At 36.7% G+C, this 18,267-nt stretch overlaps 2 protein-coding genes across 2 annotated transcripts in view; one reads left to right on the top strand and one right to left on the bottom strand.

The window, feature by feature from the left end:
* The window catches only part of LOC120413754 (pre-mRNA 3' end processing protein WDR33), a 35,882-nt gene extending 21,755 nt beyond the window's left edge, over window positions 1-14,127 (bottom strand). The window contains exons 1-3 of the mRNA XM_039574687.2: window positions 13,513-14,127; window positions 1,384-1,653; window positions 1,144-1,295 (exon numbers count right to left, since the gene is read on the bottom strand). Of these exons, the coding sequence (XP_039430621.1) occupies window positions 1,144-1,295; window positions 1,384-1,653; window positions 13,513-13,776 (686 nt within the window). The 5' untranslated portion in view covers window positions 13,777-14,127. The remainder of the gene's footprint in view (window positions 1-1,143; window positions 1,296-1,383; window positions 1,654-13,512) is intronic.
* A 217-nt stretch (window positions 14,128-14,344) lies between these two features.
* On the top strand, window positions 14,345-16,808 carry LOC120413755 (leucine-rich repeat transmembrane protein FLRT2-like). Its single transcript, XM_039574689.1, has 2 exons — window positions 14,345-14,551; window positions 14,609-16,808. Exons 1-2 carry the CDS (start codon window positions 14,517-14,519, stop codon window positions 15,768-15,770), a joined length of 1,197 nt encoding a protein of 398 aa, XP_039430623.1. The 5' UTR covers window positions 14,345-14,516; the 3' UTR covers window positions 15,771-16,808.
* Window positions 16,809-18,267: the final 1,459 nt, after the last annotated feature.

Here is an 18,267-nt window from a genome sequence, read left to right as displayed (position 1 = left end):
CTGAATTCTTTATTTGTTACTTTATTAAAATCGTTTACAAAAATAGATACTTTTAAAATTTTCCAATACATAATCTAGAACAGATATATTTATTTCAGTCTTGAAAATATCACAGATTTTCTTATCACCACGCTTTGGTTTCCTAAACACTAGCAGTTCTTTATTGAGATGAGTAAAGATCTTTATTCGATTCTGTTTTCGGATTGTAAGTCAGGAAGGACAGCTTTCAGCATAATATTTATTTTATAGGGACACGGTTGGAGCTGAAAAGGCTAGCTTTTCAGTTGTAGATGATGAGTAATTCATATAAAATCTCTGGACGTTCATCAAGAGAAAAAATCCGAAGGGAGCATGGCTCTCCTCTCTCGCGCACGAAAGATCGGTAAAAAGAATCTAAAAAAACATCATCTTGATTATTCGGTGGAACATCTTTTTCACTACTACACTTGCAAGTGTAACGTCACACGTCGATAATGACCTGTCACATTTTGTAGATAGGCTATGCGTGTAAACAAAGTGAAATAAATATTATTAAGTGGTGCTGACAAGGAAATTCACAAAAAATCATCAGCAGATTGATTTTCTTGGAGATTTTCGAAAGCAGAATAAGCGATTGTTTGAGAGAGTTTTGAGGTTAGAGATTCTCTCTACAAGAAATGTTTTGACAATTCTTAAAGAAATTGGTGGGTTATAAGTTATAATATTTGTAAATGTATTTTTTTCAACATCAGCATAAAAAAGCCAATATTAAAAGAATCAAATTGTTCATTAATTCACATATGAATCTAAAATTCATTCAAACATAAAGTAAAAGATACCCGCTTAAAGCTTTGGAAGAGACTCGGGGGGACAGGGACGAAGTCTGGGACGCTTTTATTGTGCAACAGTTTCTCATTTGGGACCAAGGCAAGAACAAACGAACCAGCACGTAACTGTAGATCGGTTATTATTTTTGCGGTAACCAACCGAAGAGCAGGGGCAGCGCATATCATCAAGAGAATAAAAATGGTATACTTAATCGTGACCAGAAGAAGGATCGTAAGGTGGTACAAGAAACTGGCAGCTCCGCAGCGGTCGCATCGGGGACGACGACGCCGGCAGTAGCAGCAGCAGCGCCAGCACCAACAGCGCTCGCAGTAGTACCTGATTCCACGGATCGGCTCCTTGTGGGCCTGGAACATCTTGACGTTGTTCATGTTGGACTGCCAATACTTGACGAAGCCGCTGTGGTCGCCCGTCACCATCCAGTTGTCGTTGTGCGACCAAACCATGGTCCGCACGGAAACGTCGTGAGCCTGTCGGCGAGAAAGAGGGGAGAAACAAAGAGGGTTAACAACAACCCCACTCCGAGAATCCAACCGAAACTTGACGACGCAGTCTTACCTGTAAGATCGTCTCAAAGTTGAAGGTGAGCCCGTTCCAGAGGGTAAACTCGCCGGAGCTGGCACCGGTCACCAGACGGCGGCCCTCCGGAGTCCACGCCAGGGTGAAGATCGGGCAGCGCATTTTGTTGGTGGCCGTTTTGACGAAGCGCGTCGTGACGGCGTTGATGGGATTGTCCATGTAGCTCGGCGGAGGCAACATCTCCGGCAGGTAGATACTTTCCGGTTGCAGGGCACGCCGGTCCCGGTAGTCGCGTTGCCAGGTGCGAGTCTGCAAGATAGGGAGAGATACGAGCATTTTAGATGGCAAATTCCTCTGTACACTCAACCCCCGCCCCCCCCCCCCCCTCGTCCAAAAATTTTCATACAATTTATTTAAATTTTGTATGGAGCGTAACACAGCCTCCGACCCCTAATTGCAACATGTAGATTTTACAAATAAATAAGGCTGTTGCAAAACTAGGAAAAATCACTTTGACCCAATCGACAATTTCCCAGACCCACTAACGGAATCAAATATGAATATTTGTTTGAATAAAACCTCACATTTAAATACCAGCCCCACCCCCTCTGAAACATGTATTTCCCTTAAAAACTAGGTATTAATAACAAAATAAAATAATGTTTTATCTTCAGCTGCAGTTTCACTTGGGTGGTCCAAATCCGGGCTTACTCTGGGCTACCCCCTGAAGTCAAAGAATGTCCCATCACTAGGCAAAATTCCAAATTTGAGCTCATTATGACCACGGGAACCCTCCCTCTAACCGCTTGGGGTTTGTATGGAAAAAATCGTCAAAACGTATGGAGAAAAGCAACTGTTTCAGTTTTTTACCTGTGGAGGGCGCAATTGTCGTCCGATCTTAACCCCTTCCCGCCCAGAGCAAAATCGAGATTTTTTCCGGTTTTTTCTATGACTCGTAATTAATTGACCAAATTAGATGAAATTTTATTGGTTATAACTTAACATTCTATATACACTAACGCAAGTTGAACCAAGTTGGAAATTGCATGGTTGTAGAGAAATTTGATTTTGAAGACAAAAATTAGTGGTGCTCTGGAGTAACCATGGGCGTTAGAGGGTTAATCATGCATTTTTTTGCGATATAGGGGTGTGGCATTTTTGCCCGTTACCGACAATTATCGACATTATCGACTGCTGTTTGCTGGTATTGCGAAAAAAAATCTTAGGCGTGTGAGGATTGAACCACCAACTTCTTGGTTGTTGATCCGACACGCTAACACCGAGCCATGGACGTTTGATGAATTGAGAGAGACAGAGCACCAACATATTCTTCTCTCTGAAGTGTTCCTCGGGGCCGCGCAAGCATTATATGTGTTGGTGAGAACTACAGATCGCTGACATGTTTACGCGCGGGCAAAAATGAGCTATGAGCTTGCTGCAAAAACTGTTATAAAATGTAACATTTACTGCAGCAAATCCACTGTTGCAGATTTTGATATATATTTTTCCTTTGAGTGTGGTAGCGTAAGGGTTGCACCTTTTCAATAGCTACCTCCAGTATCATCTGTGTTTGTTATACTAAAATTACACATTTTTTTAGTATTTTTGAGAAATGCACGTAACAAACATACTAAAGTCATTCAAATTTGGTCGCATTGGGCTTCAAGTTATGGTTTCATGTCCCCTGAACAAATTCATTTACAGACATAATCCACAAAAGCTAGTTTTTGGGCATAACAGGGCGTGTTAAATAGAAAATTTTGTATTTTTTTGTTAAAAAAAAAAAATCAAAAATTACTCCGCAAAACGAGCCAAAAAATTTTGCAACCAAAACTAATGTTTGCAGCTGCAAAACTAATTGCTTGGTAAAGGGAAGGTAGTGCATTGTCACAAGCTGGATCTTATCAACGACACCTTAGGAAGGCGACCTATGGAATGTTAACATTAAACTTAATCTGTTAACATTAAGTGGAGTTAAAAACTGCCACTGAATCCACATTGTAAATGCCGGCCCCGATACTCTTCAAGGGTGTTCCGCTCAGGAACTGGGAAAGATTTACTTTTTACTCAGTTTCATTCGAGCAACAAATTCTCCATATGGTGTTTGATAAGAATAGGTATATTTTCCCTATGATAAAAAAAGTCGGTTACAAGTGGTGAGCCGCTTCACACGAAAGGACCCAAAAGCTTCTAAAAACAACATGTATAGAAAAACCATTTTCATTGTACTGCCGTACTACGCATAAAACCAAAAACGCGATTCGAGAAAATCACTGGGAAAGAGTTGAAAAAAATTACTTCAAAAAGAAGCTTGATTGGTGGTATTTTTACTGATCATTCGATTAAACACATCATTATCATCAACTCTACTTTAATGCTTCTTAATTTATGTTGATTTTCGCAATAAAACATTGTGCACAACTGAGAAATTCTACACCAAACCCGGAAATGGATTTTACTTTTTTATTATTTGGCTCAAACTTTGTGGGTGCCTTCCTTATGACCAAAGATGTAATTTTGTGTCATTGGTTCACTCATAGGGGAGTGTGGGGTAATTTGGACACCCTAAGGAAATTGCTCTACCACGGGCTGTATGGATATTTTAAAGGAATGTGGATGACACCAGAGAATAATAGAGACCATATTTTATAGAAAAATGTCATTAATTTCGATAAATTTTGATGAAAACCCCATTTTTTCGCAAAAATTAAAAGGTGTCTAAATTACCCCCACATTTTTGTGTGGGGGTAATATGAACACCCCTATGGGGTAATTTGGACATGCCTTGTGGGGTAATATGGACACCTTTTGTGGGGTAATTTGGACACATGTTGAAGAATAAGTTTAACCTTTGATTTTTTGAGCATTTTTTTTAACCTTCAACCTGGTTTTGTAATTGCTTTATATTTTTCGGTGTTTTTTTGCTCACAATATTTCATCAATTAGAAATCAGCATATGAGGGATGCAAAACCGAGGCGTGCATAACTGAAGCACGCTGGTTCTATCCCATTCCCCAGAATGCCATTCCCCAGAATGACCCATTCCCCAGAATTCCACTCCCCAGAATGGCCCATTCCCCAGAAATGTTTAGGACCTTGAAAAACATGTTATATTTCCCATTTGACATAATGCCATTTAGCATATCGCCGTTTGGCATAACGTAATGGCGCATAATGGTCAATTAGCATAATGATATTACATTTTCAACATTAATTCAATATTAGAATCGCTTTAAAGATGACATCGTGACTGCTGCTGATACTAATTGATTTTTTCCTTCTTTAAATCTAATCTAATCTAATCAGACCCTAGCGCAGCCAATCTTTCGAAGAGATCCTGGAGAGTGCCTTAGGTTAGATGACGCCTAGCACTCTTCTTGTCATTTATTAACATTGTAGTGCGCCATTGCATTAGAATGCATTGAAACATCACAAGCGTTAAAGCGGCCAGGCCTACTGCGTAAAGCCGTATCGCAGAGATGACTCGTAATTGGGTTGAGTTTGAGCATTGAGTGTTCGAACAACAACACAATTCTGAATCGACAGGGGAGGAAGAAGCGTGGGGACACACCACCATACGCTCCGTGATTTTGTTGTATTCGTTGGGAGCACCATGCTAAGAAGGTTTCACCAAGTCGTCATGGCGTAGTGGTTAGCATTTTTGCTTACCAATCCAAAGGACGGGGGATCGAACCCCGACTCGGGCGACTTTGATTTTTCGTTCATATTCATCATTCAAATTTATGTGTTCTTAACTTTCTCGTTGTGAGCAGATGGGAATCGAACCCAGAACCATTCGCTTACAAAGCGAACACCATAACCAGTCAGTCACGGCCGCTCCTCAATTGATTTTTTCCTTCTTTAAAAAGGGAAAACTCTCTTTACTAGGGGTAACTGCTGAAGGAAAATTCAACTTATGTCGGCATGTTGCGGTTATCATAAGTCAAAAGAGTTTTCCCTTCTTTAAAGAAGGGAGAATTGCAAGAACGCCCCAGCAGCTGGACACCGAGTTGCGGCTGAGGACAAAACGCAAAGGCCAGCAGAGCCAACCAAGACCCCTACACAATCCCCCTTCCCTTCCCACGCCTTGTCTTTAACATCAATCCCTTCCCTACTAACCCCGAGTAGGCCGCGGGTAATCGGCTCCCCTCCCACTAACATTTACACACAAGATCCTCTGTAATTATTAAGCCAAATGTAATTACAAAAGCCGACTCGGTCCTAACCAGGTCCCAGTACCGAAAAGGACCTAATAAAAATAATTTTATGAAAAAAAAAAAAAAAAGAAGGGAGAATTCCAATTTAAAAGGAAAGTTAAACTTTTGTCAGCAGTAATGAGAGTCGAGAGAGTTTTCCCATCTTTAAAGAATGGAAAATACAACTTTTAAGGGAAATTTCAACTTTTGTCAGCAGTTATCACAATAAAGGCTAAAACTTTAAAACTGATCACTTTTTGAAATAAAGTACATTTGTAATAGAAAAAAACTTTTGTGGGGAATGGGTAATTCTGGGGAATGAGTTTCTGGGGAATGGACCATTCTGGGGAATGGGATTCTGGGGAATGGACCATTCTGGAAAATGGAATTCTGGGGAATGGGATTCTGGGTAATGGGATAGAACCACAAAGCTTATGGGTTTTTGGCTATATGGGAGACATTGGCTATAATCGTATGAAAAATCATGCAAAAATCAAAAAAATATAGTGTTTTGGAATCGGGATGATGTCAGCTATCCATTAAAATTATAATTTCATGAAAATTTTCACAAAAATAGGGTATATGGCCCTATTTTGGACCTACTATGCACAGCGTCAACATATTTCGCATAGTTCTCAGGAACAGACTAACTAATTTGGCTCGTTTCAGGATTGTTTTGTGCCTTAATTTATGCTTAACAAAGTGTACTATTGAAAATTTAAAATAATTTAACCATTCCATTGTAATGAGCATTTCAAGTAAAACATTTTTTGGATGCTTTTTGGACTTATTGAATGTATTTTGGAGACATCGCTGAACCTATTTTGGACCCACACTCTGATTGGTTGAAATTTGGACAACTCGAATTGCGGCGTGCGGCGGCAACACGCACACTTACAAAAACTCGGTTTGATAAACCAAAGGGCCTATCCACGATTATAATTTGGAAAATATTTATTTCAGAAATTAAACAATTATGATGAAATAATGGATTTGAATTTGAAAACGTGTTTTAATCATATTGAATGGAAACTCACGCATCTTTAGCAGGTCTCTGTCTTATTTACAATTTGCATATTCTTACGACCTAATTGTTCAAGCATTAGAACATAAAAGACAACCCGTTATTACTCGCAATAAAAACACCTTATCTTAAAATTAAATGAATGACACAGATACATAACAAGTTACAATGAAAAAAGGTTCTAATTTTTACGCAGAGCTTATGTTCAAATATTATTAAACAATCAAGAAATTTTAAAGGGAGATTATAGCTTGTAACTTGGTGTGAAACTTTCTCATCTGTCATGTTAAACTTTACAGTTGCTTGACAAAAAGTTTAACTACATGTTGCACTTTAAAAACAATGTAATATTTGAAAAAAATCTTTGTTTGAATACCAGGGTGCCTTTGATAGTCATAGTTTGTCTTGTTAAAAGCAGATTTGAGGTTTTCAAACATTATTTTTACTTCGAACTTACCATCACTTAGGTTGCTGATATAATTTTTAAGAAAATCATTTATGTCAATACTTAGTTAACTATGTTTATAAGCTTTTTAACATAATACATATAAATTTTAGGTAATATTGTTACAAATTCAGAACTTTGCCTGAAATTCGTTGAAATTAGTTTTGTTTATTAAATTATGGATTTATATTACATGTATAACTGAATTTAAAGAACGAATCAAAAGTTTTCACATTTTATATGAAATTTGTTTTACTGGAAATGCCTTTAAATTATGAGATTTTTTTAAATTATGTTTCAAAAACAAATAATATTTAATAATATTTATATAACTTATTTTACCTTTTCCTAGTAGAAGATTGTCCGAAGAATCCGAAAATGCATTCCGTTTTACGATTCAAAATCATGTTCATTGAAAAAATCATGACACGTTGAGAAGATGAAAATAATGCTATTAATCAACATTTTCTTAGTTATAGTTAAGTAACTTTTTAAACTTTTCAAAATTTCATGAAAAGTTCTTCATGAGGTACTTTTAGCACTTCTCTACCACGGTCAGTATGATTCCATACCATTCCGTACGTATTCAATTTGTACTCTTCATTTTGCGGAAAAATATCAAACCTATCAAAGTCACCCCGGCTGTATGTCTCAAATCATAAAATTCATAATGTTAACATCGCATTAACCTCCTATGCTAATTTTTTTTTCGAAGATTTTTATTTTTCTAGCTGGTTTAATTGTGTTTCTAACATGATTGACACGGTAAAATTTAAAAGTGTAATTTATTATAAACCAACGCACCAATATGCAAAAATCAGTTAAAACTTACAAAAAATATATTTTCCATATGTATATTTCTCTGATTAGTTTGCAATACGTCGTAAAAGCCATCACGATCTCCGACACTTATTTGATTTTTTTTCTGAACCAAACCAAATTTTGTTTGTTTTCCAGTAAAGAGCATTTAAAAGAAGTGCAGATGATAATTCAAAGCATTTTTTATTTATAATTCGTAAATTGATCGAGAACTAATCGAAAAATTGATTTGTTTACAACTAGCGCTTAGGATCTTTTTAAAACTACCTCAAGATTTTTTTAAATTTAATTCATACGACTTTTTCAAAAACCACTCGTAAGCGATGTTGACAGCTCCTGTCACGGTGACAGCTGACGATTTAATGAACTAGACCCTTTAGGTTTTTCAATCGTTTCCCCTTCAATTCCAACAGGGTAGCCAGTTTGCATTTTTTGAAGCAAAAATTAAAAATATATGCGGCTAAATTGGTGATAATGATGTTAAGACAAAAATAAATCAACATCAATTCAATTCATAATATTAATTCAATTCATAATATTAAATTAAAACATTTCAATCAATTTCAATGAAATATCGAAATAAATTGATAAACAAAACTGGCAACACCTTGTTATGCATGTGTTGGTGATAGCCTTGAACCGACGGCAAAGTAGCTCCAAAAACTGATCCAACGCGGCTGATTTGAAAAAATATTTTGAAATGAGTTTTTTTCGATAATAGAATAGTTATTTCAATGGTTTAGTGACGAAAAACAAGAAAGAATGAAATAAACAACAGTTACATTGCTCGGAAACCGGACGAAATTGCTTGGTGTCAGTGCAAAACAGAAAAAATCATCATGGTGTCGCGAGCCAAATCTGATAAGCAACGAGGCCGGAATTTTTGGACCTAATCGATGTGCTAGGAAAATGAAAGGAAGTTCGAATGGCGTTGGAAAAAGTGGCTGAAAAAGCGGAAATAATCAAAAATGTTAACATTTTTGGGAGAGGTAAGATACAAAACGATCCTGCCTACACTTTCTGTTGGTTGGATTCAGTGAATTCGTACTTTAAAAGCCTGAACTACCTCGATTCATAAAAATAGGTCCAAAATAGGTACTAGGTCCAAAATAGGGTCATATACCCTACGTATTTTTCCTGTATTTTGAAAATGCATTTTTTTTTCTTCGAAGAAACCAAAAAAAGTATATTGTTATTGTAATATGGGTATCAATACATCAGATTTTTTTTTCATACATTTTTCATCAATCATTTTTTTTTTAAACTAAAAATTTTCACAAAACTACTTTTTTTCGAGAAATTACTCAAAATTACAGTTTTTAACAATAAAGTTTCAAATGATCGGGATTTTTTTACACATTTCAAAAGTTATAACGCAAATTTGAGAAAATACTCCAAATTTTCACTAAACTACTTATTTTTGAAAAAATACTCAAATTTTTTTAAAATTATTTTCAATTTTTTTTTATTCGAAATGTATGAAAAATCTCAATCGTTTGATACCCATATTGTTAAAACGGAAATTTTGGTTATTTTTTCAAAAATATGTAGCTTTGTGAAAATTTTGAGTATTTTCAAAAAAAATATTGTTATTACATTTGAAATGTATGAAAAAATCCTGATCGTTTGATACCCATATTGTAAAAAACTGAAAATTGGAGTATTTTTTCGAAAATTTGTAGTTTTGAGAAAATTTTTAGTATTTAAAAAAAAGTTGTTATTACATTTGAAATGTATGAAAAAGTCCTGATCGTTTGATACCCATATTGTAAACACTGAAATTTTGAGTATATTTTTTCAAAAATACGTAGTTTTGTGAAAATTTTGAGTGTTTTCAAAATATGTTGTTATTGCATTCGAAATGCATAAAAAAATCCCACGGCTTAAAGAAAAAGAAACAGAAAATTGAAGTTTTTTAAGTCTCACCCAAACAACCCTCCAATTTCTAAATTGGATATCTCAGCAACTAATGGTCCGATTTTCAATGTTAAAATATTAAACATTCGTGAAAGGGCCGTGTTAAGCTCCATTTTTTTTAATTTGTATAAAAAAATAGTAACAAGGGGGGGGGGGGGGTCCAAAAATAGTTTTTGTGTTACGTAATAAAAGAACGTTCCCTTATTGAGCTTCCGAACAAAGTACTAGATTTCGACGGTAACATTTCAAAAGGCATCATGTACATTTTGAAACTTTCTGGGTTATTGCATATTCTGAAAGTACTCCTAATAAGCTACCTCTCCACCAAAAATGAGCAAAAGTTACTTCAGTAAAGTCTGTTTAATCATGATTTTAAATAAAGTAACATAAACAAAATCTCTGCCATCAGCAGTCCCTGTTTATAAAGCCCTGTCAACCTGTCAAACAAAAGACTACATGAACCTCGTGACGAAAAAAAAGCATCATGAACAAAGCGCCATGTACATTCGGCGAAGAAAAACGAATCATAACAAAGCGTCCCCCTCAATGACAGCAGGGTGATATAGACGTTGGTGATTTAAAAAGAAGTTATGTTTGTTTTTCTCAAATAAAATTACGGAAATAATGTTTTATTGAATTTGGATGATCAAGTATCAATAAAAGCAACGTTTTTCATCGTTTGTTATCATTAGAACATCTTATTTTGCTTTTATATTAAAATGGGAATTGAAAATGGATGCTCAACATTCAAATGCGTTTTTCTCAAAACGCATGGTTTGTACATGATGCTTTTTGAAATGTTGGCGTCGATTTTATGCTTTTTTTCGGAAAGTATACTGCCGTTCTAAGCATAATTGTCCCATGTCATTTTTGGTCGATTCTGACTTTTTAGCATTTTCAAGTTTAGTTTGACGTATACCTTTTAGTAACTCTTTAAAAAAACAACACCAAATCTGTTTCACTACTACGCATAATTGTCCCACCAAGTATTTTTCTTTCATGTAATAATTAGTTTTACGAAGCATGGTATCTTTTTTACTTGTTGTATAGCAAGAGCATTACCAATGAGTTTAATAAACTTCTAACTGGGGTGATTAGGGACAAGTAGGATGAATAGAAACCCAAGGGGCAATTATGCCTTATAACCACATAAATCGCCTTGAGTCAGGGGTATTAAAAAACACCCAAAAAGCAAAAACTGAAAATTAGGTTTATCGGACCTTTTTTTAAAAAAAACTCCAGAATTATGCCTAGAACGGCAGTACACTGAATGATGATTTTAATGTTATTTTTTTTAACAAACATGGCCGACCGGGAATGATACTTTTTAGAGCCAAATGTTAAATGGAAAGCAACGGGAGCTAAAGCAAGCCAGAGAGGGTGAAGAAAAGTTCCAAGAAAACGTTCCCTCTCCCTTAAAACAGTACTCACAACCTCAGCTCACAACTAGATCACACTGCATGGATTGAGGCAGGCATCGCAACGCCCATGAGCAGTTCTCTACGGAATCGGTCTTTTTTCTTTAATTTTAATTTTTGTATTTTTTAATCCGGCTGAAACTTTTTTGGTGCCTTCGGTATGCCCAAAGAAGCCATTTTGCATCATCAGTTTGTCCATATAATTTTCCATACAAATTTGGCAGCTGTCCATACAAAAATGATATGTGAAAATTCAAAAATCTGTATCTTTTGAAGGAATTTTTTGATCGATTTGGTGTCTTCGGCAAAGTTGTAGGTATGGATATGGACTACACTGAAAAAAAATGATACACGGTAAAAAAAAATTTGGTGATTTTTAATTTAACTTTTTGTCACTAAAACTTGATTTGCAAAAAAACACTATTTTTAATTTTTTTTATTTTTTGATATGTTTTAGAGGACATAAAATGCGAACTTTTCAGAAATTTCCAGAATGGGCAAAAAATCTTTGACCGAGTTATGATTTTTTGAATCAATACAGATTTTTTCAAAAAATCGAAATATTGGTCGCAAAAAAATTTCAACTTCATTTTTCGATGTAAAATCGCATTTTCAATCAAAAAGTACTTTAGTGAATTTTTGATAAACTGCACCGTTTTCAAGTTATAACCATTTTTAGGTAACTTTTTTGAAAATAGTCGCAGTTTTTCATTTTTTTAAAATAGTGCCCATGTTTGCCCACCTTTGAAAAAAATATTTTTGAATAGCTGAGAAAATTCTCTATATTTTGCTTTTTCGGACTTTGTTGATACGACCCTTAGTTGCTGAGATATTGCCATGCAAAGGTTAAAAAACAGGAAAATTGATGTTTTCTAAGTCTCACCCAAACAACCCACCATTTTCTAATGTCGATATCTCAGCAACTATAAATCCGATTTACAATGTTAAAACATGAAACAGACGTGAAATTTTCCGATCTTTTCGAAAAAAATATTTTCAAAAATTTAAATTCAAGACTAACATTTCAAAAGGGCGTAATATTGAATGTTTGGTCCGTTTGAAATGTTAGTCTTGAATTTAAATTTTTGAAAATATTTTTTTCGAAAAGATCGGAAAATTTCACGACTGTTTCATGTTTTAACATTGTAAATCGGATTTATAGTTGCTGAGATATCGACATTAGAAAATGGTGGGTTGTTTGGGTGAGACTTAGAAAACATCAATTTTCCTGTTTTTTAACCTTTGCATGGCAATATCTCAGCAACTAAGGGTCGTATCAACAAAGTCCGAAAAAGCAAAATATAGAGAATTTTCTCAGCTATTCAAAAATATTTTTTTCAAAGGTGGGCAAACATGGGCACTATTTTAAAAAAATGAAAAACTGCGACTATTTTCAAAAAAGTTACCTAAAAATGGTTATAACTTGAAAACGGTGCAGTTTATCAAAAATTCACTCAAGTACTTTTTGATTGAAAATGCGATTTTACATCGAAAAATGAAGTTGAAATTTTTTTGCGACCAATATTTCGATTTTTTGAAAAAATCTGTATTGATTCAAAAAATCATAACTCGGTCAAAGATTTTTTGCCCATTCTGGAAATTTCTGAAAAGTTCGCATTTTATGTCCTCTAAAACATATCAAAAAATAAAAAAAATTAAAAATAGTGTTTTTTTGCAAATCAAGTTTTAGTGACAAAAAGTTAAATTAAAAATCACCAAATTTTTTTTTACCGTGTATCATTTTTTTTCAGTGTAGTTCATATCCATACCTACAACTTTGCCGAAGACACCAAATCGATCAAAAAATTCCTTCAAAAGATACAGATTTTTGAATTTTCATACATCATTTTTGTATGGACAGCTGCCAAATTTGTATGGAAAATTATATGGACAATCTGATGATGCAAAATGGCTTCTTTGGGCATACCGAAGGCACCAAAAAAGTTTCAGCCGGATTAAAAAATACAAAAAAAATCGAATGACCGAAATCTCAGAGAATTGCTCCCATGCAACCAAGCAAGTTGATCATGCAGCCAGAAGAGCTTGAAAATCGTTAAGGGACTCAAATTTGGCAAAAACCAAAAAAGACCCGATTTACGGGTTAAATCTAATTTTAAACTTCAAAGTCAAAGCGCCACGTCCTGTCGCAACCAATCAAGCTCATACTTTCATACTCTCACTGAAATGCCCTCAAAATTGACCCATTTTGTCACATCCTAGTATGCAGCCTTCACATTCAAATGAAATCATATTTTCATTTGTAGCACCTTTCTTATATCAATTCCAGGTGCCACCCTGCAAATTTTCCTCTTCTTCCTGACGCGTCCTTTCACCCCTTTCCCTTCTTACCTCCAGCGCCTTAATGATGGACGCATTATAGTCGACGGTTTTCCGCATCACCGACTTCCGGAGCCGCTTGCCGTCAAAGTCGTCCTGCGTCATGGGCGGCCCACCGCGGAACCCATTAAAGTGGTGGTACGGCCGGTGGTGGTAGAAGCCGTGCTGCTTTTGCTGCTGTTGCGGCCCCTGATAGCTCAGGATCCGCGTCGTCGGCGGCGGATTCGCAAAGTTTGGGCCCGCCATCGGGTCCGGCGGAGGCTGGGAGAACTCCATCCTCTGCGCTACGCTAGTTTGGCAAAAATTAAACAATTTCACACTCTTTATTCTACTCTATGCTGCGTCCCGTTCCGTCAGCGCTAGTCCAACATTTTCAGCCCACTTTCTGTTCGTGTGACACCATGCAAAATTGCAACACCAACTTTGAGTCCAGAATAAGCGCTTTAAATGGTGGCTAAAGTGGCGGAAATTAACTTTGAAACACTCGCGACACGATCCGGTTTCGAACGGAGCACTTTTCACCCGAAATTACCCGCAAAAATGAACGATTTTCGCGAAAAATTTCACCGCGACTTTTCCGAGCAACGCGTGAAACAAGCGACCATCTTTTTACCGTTTGACAGTTAGGGGTTGACGTTTGCTTTGTGCCGACAGAAGCGAAACGATGCTCGTCGCAGGGTTGGAACCGTTCAGCGGGGTTTTTTTCAGTTGGGGTGCGTGCTTTGCGGCAGTTTGTTGTCGGAACAAATTTTTTTTCAGTGTTCCTTGTTTACACAATTGCTTTGCGAAACGTCGACCGTTATTTTTGTACAAATATCCCAAAAAAATAATAATTTATAATTATTATTATTTTTCCTTAGGTGTGGAATTTTCGTTAATAAAGTTTAATCAAGACAATTAGTAATATTTTCTCTTATTACACTGTAAGCCCTTTTCATAACATTGTCGTGAATTTATCCAATCAGTTGGATGAGTCACACAAAAAAAGATCCGGTGATTTCGCGGGATATTTCTGAATGCATTTAATTTTAGCAACGCCCTTGAAAATGAGGTAAGAACAGAAAATATACCTATTTTAAAATAAATACTATAAATAAAATGCTGGCAGGCTACCAATCATCATCACATCGCTGCTAACGCTCCACCTAGTCGCGGGTCAAGAGTTCCAGTGCTCGCTGGAAAAGATCGATTCCAGCGAGGATGAGCACTGCGTGTTCCGGGATGTGAACCTCAAAGCAGCGACTGCCGGCGCAAAGTTTAGTTATCCGGCCGGCGCGCCAAAGCCAACTCACGTGGCCTTTCTAAGTAGCAGCATGAAACAGGTGCCTTCAAACTTTTTGAACCTAGCCGGTCCGGAGCTCAAAGTGCTCCGGGTTGAAAGCTGTGGCCTGCAGTCGGTGGCCATCAGCAGTGGGCTGGAAGCTCTGTACGCCAAAGACAATACAATTGTAACGGTCATCGTTCACCAGAGTGGACCGGACGGGCCACTCCGGACGTTAGATTTAAGCGGAAACAGCCTCAAAGATATCAGCAACGTGACCAAATGCCAAGCTGTGGAAACTCTTAATTTAAGTGGAAATGATCTTGGAGACACTTTGGAGCTGAACAAATTTAAGGGGATGAACAACCTGCGCAAGCTTGTCCTAGCCCGCAACGAGATAAACTACATCGATAACACGGGCAACACAAATCTAGAATCACTGGAAGATCTGGATTTATCCCACAACAACATCCTTCCATCGGATTTAAACATCCAAATCTTCTACCCGCTCACCAAGCTACAAACTCTCCGGCTCAACGACAATCTCATGGCCCAACTCGACTACAACCTGCTGCTCAGCATCAAATCGCTCAAAACGGTCTACCTCAACGGGAACAACTTTGATTGCACCTACCTCGAACGAATGCTGCAACATCTTCAAGCCAACAACCTCCAAACCCCACCCGGTGGACCGTACCCGTGCAAGACCAAAATCATGGACGGCTTTTGCTGCACCGGACCTGTACCAACGAAGCCAACAACACCCGGACCAATCGATCCGAAAACGACCACCGAAAGGGCCAACGTCCCACCGACACCCGTGCCGGATGCCGGAAAAGACGGCGACAATGACGCCGGTTCTGCACCCAGCTGGCTGTGGTTCGGCGTCGGAGCCGGCGTGGCTGCGCTCGTTATTGCGGCCATCGTAGGGATTGTCGTGTGGAAAAATCAGCAGAAAAAGGCTGCGAGCAACTATCGGGTGCCGCCGGGAAATTTGGAACTGTCATAAGGCTAAACATAAACTTAACACTTCAGGACAAGTTTTCAAATCATATTGAAAAAAAAGTGCTTCGAACTGTGATTCACAGTTCACCAAAACTAAATCGATCTACTGCCGATCTGCCTTACTGAATGCTAATCGTTAACATTTCGTCTGTGGCAGAAAAACGTATATACCTATAAGGATTTTGTTCCGAGTGTTCATAAAGCTTTTATAAATGTTGGTACATTTACACCAAAATATAATTTTATGTCGCTTGATCGTAATTTGTTGTTGGAGTCAGATTTTTTTTGGAAAGCTGGAGTCAGAGTCGCTAAATTTTCTGAAACCGGAGTCGAAGACGCTTCAAGGTATGATCGAGTGTTTTTTTTTTTTTTTTTTTTTTTTGATCCAATTCATAAACCTAAGGATCCCGAGATATCTGGGGGAATCAAACGAGAACACCATCCCAAATTTACAATCCACAGGTCTCTATTGCAAATATCTGCTCGCCACTGGGCACTCAAAGAATTGAACGTGGAGAACACCAAAATCTCTTTTCAAACCCAGAACCCTTAAATCGCGGGATTCGAACTGACGACCTTTGGATTACGCGTCCAAGCGCTGACAAGCGACTCCGCCGAAGCAGGATTGGTTTGGTACAGTTTCCCCCAGAATTGGTAACGAATCAAAATAAATTCTGTGTGTATGATGATGGCGGGTTTAATTTGTTAAACAAAGGAATATGGATGTTTATACAACATCAAAGCCATAGACATACTAACATTACCTATTTAAATTGCTCTTTCATCAATTTTCCAAATCGATATGACAAGTGTTGAGACATGGCGAATAATTAAACACAGTTTGTAGAACACTTGAGCAATAGTTCATTAGAAGACGACTTAACACGATCCCGGATCGTGGTGGAAAGAGACCTTGTCTTGATCTTCAAGGCCTTTTTTCATAACTTATTTTTATTAGGTCCTTTTAGGTACTACGACCAGGTTAGGACAGGGGATCCTCAAGGCCTTTATAGCCTTTACAATAAACTGGTTCTCTACTATATTGCAAATCGACTTTTCTTAGTACATATTTTTTTGGTTTGATTGAAATTTTGTCTAGGTATTCCGGATGACAATAATAATATCACGTTCATTTGAAATGTTAGTCTTGATTTAAAAAAATATTGTTTTCGAAAAGATCGGAAAATTTCACGAATGTTTCATATTTTAACACTGAGATATCGACATTAGAAAATAGTGGGTTGTTTGGGTAAGAATTAGAAAACATCAACTTTCCTGTTTTAAAATCTTTGCATGGCAATATCTCAGCAACTAAGGGTCGTATCAACAAAGTTCACAAAAACAAAATAATTTTCTCAGCTTTAGGGTTTTTTCTCAAAATTTATTTTCCCTAAAAGAGCTAATTTCTAATTTCTGAAAAGTTAGATTTTGATGTCCCTTAAAACATATAAGAAAAAATAGTTTTTTTTGCAAATCAAGTTTTAGTGACCAAGTGAAATTAAAAATCACCAAAAAGAATTTTACCGTGTATAATTTATTTTTTTCAGTGAAGTTCTTAACCATACCTACAACTTTGCCGAAGACTCTAAATCGATCAAAAAAATTCCTTCAAAAGATACAGATTTTTTAATTTTCATAAACCATTTTTGTATGGACAGTAGGGTAATCTAAATTCGGGCTTTCTCGGGGCTACCCCCTAAAACAAAGATTGACTAGGCTAAATTCCAAATTTGAGCTCATTCTGACCACGGGAACCCCTCCCTCTAATCGCTTGAAGTTTATATGGGGAAAATCGCCAAAATGTATGGAGAAAAGCAACTGTTTCAGTTTTTTACATGTGGAGAGCGCAATAGTTGTCCAATCTTTATCAATTCTCAGATGTAGGAGATTCATTGAATTTGGAGCCAGCGTGCGTTACATTATAAAAGGGACCATCCATAATCCCCGTCATGGAAAATTTCCATACAAAAAAAAAATCCCAAAATAACGCTCACTTATAGCTTGAAATTATGATTTCTTCAATTTTTGATTCTATGACAAAATCCAGAATCCCGTATTCTGGATAATAAGTTTTTCGGAATGTACGCTATCCGGAATTGACATTATTATCTGGAAAAGACAATAAATAAACTAAAAAAAAAAAATACTTTATCCGGAATATTTTTCCCGGAAACAAAGACGATCGATATTTCTTTTAAAAAAATTACATAATAAATCATCAAAATTTAATTTGTTGTGATTGTTTTAAATAATATTCCAATACTAATAAGGGGAACAGTATCTAATGCAATCGTGCTTCTAATGTTGGCATATCAGCTCTTTGACGTTCAATTGCAAGCTTTTTCAACTGAAATCCAGCTAGTGATAAACAGCTCATTTAGGAAGTGAGCAAGCAAGTTTATTTCAATAGTTTAACAAAATTAGTTTCTTTAATAGTGAAAATCAGCAAAGTTCAGGAGTTAGGAGCGAACGCTTAACCTGCCAAACAGATGAGAATTTCT

The sequence above is a fragment of the Culex pipiens genome, chromosome 3, assembly GCF_016801865.2.
Source record: "Culex pipiens pallens isolate TS chromosome 3, TS_CPP_V2, whole genome shotgun sequence".
Classification (NCBI taxonomy): Eukaryota; Metazoa; Arthropoda; class Insecta; order Diptera; family Culicidae; genus Culex; species Culex pipiens.
Note: the sequence above shows the minus strand (reverse complement) of the source record. Positions and strands in the feature narration are given on the sequence as shown.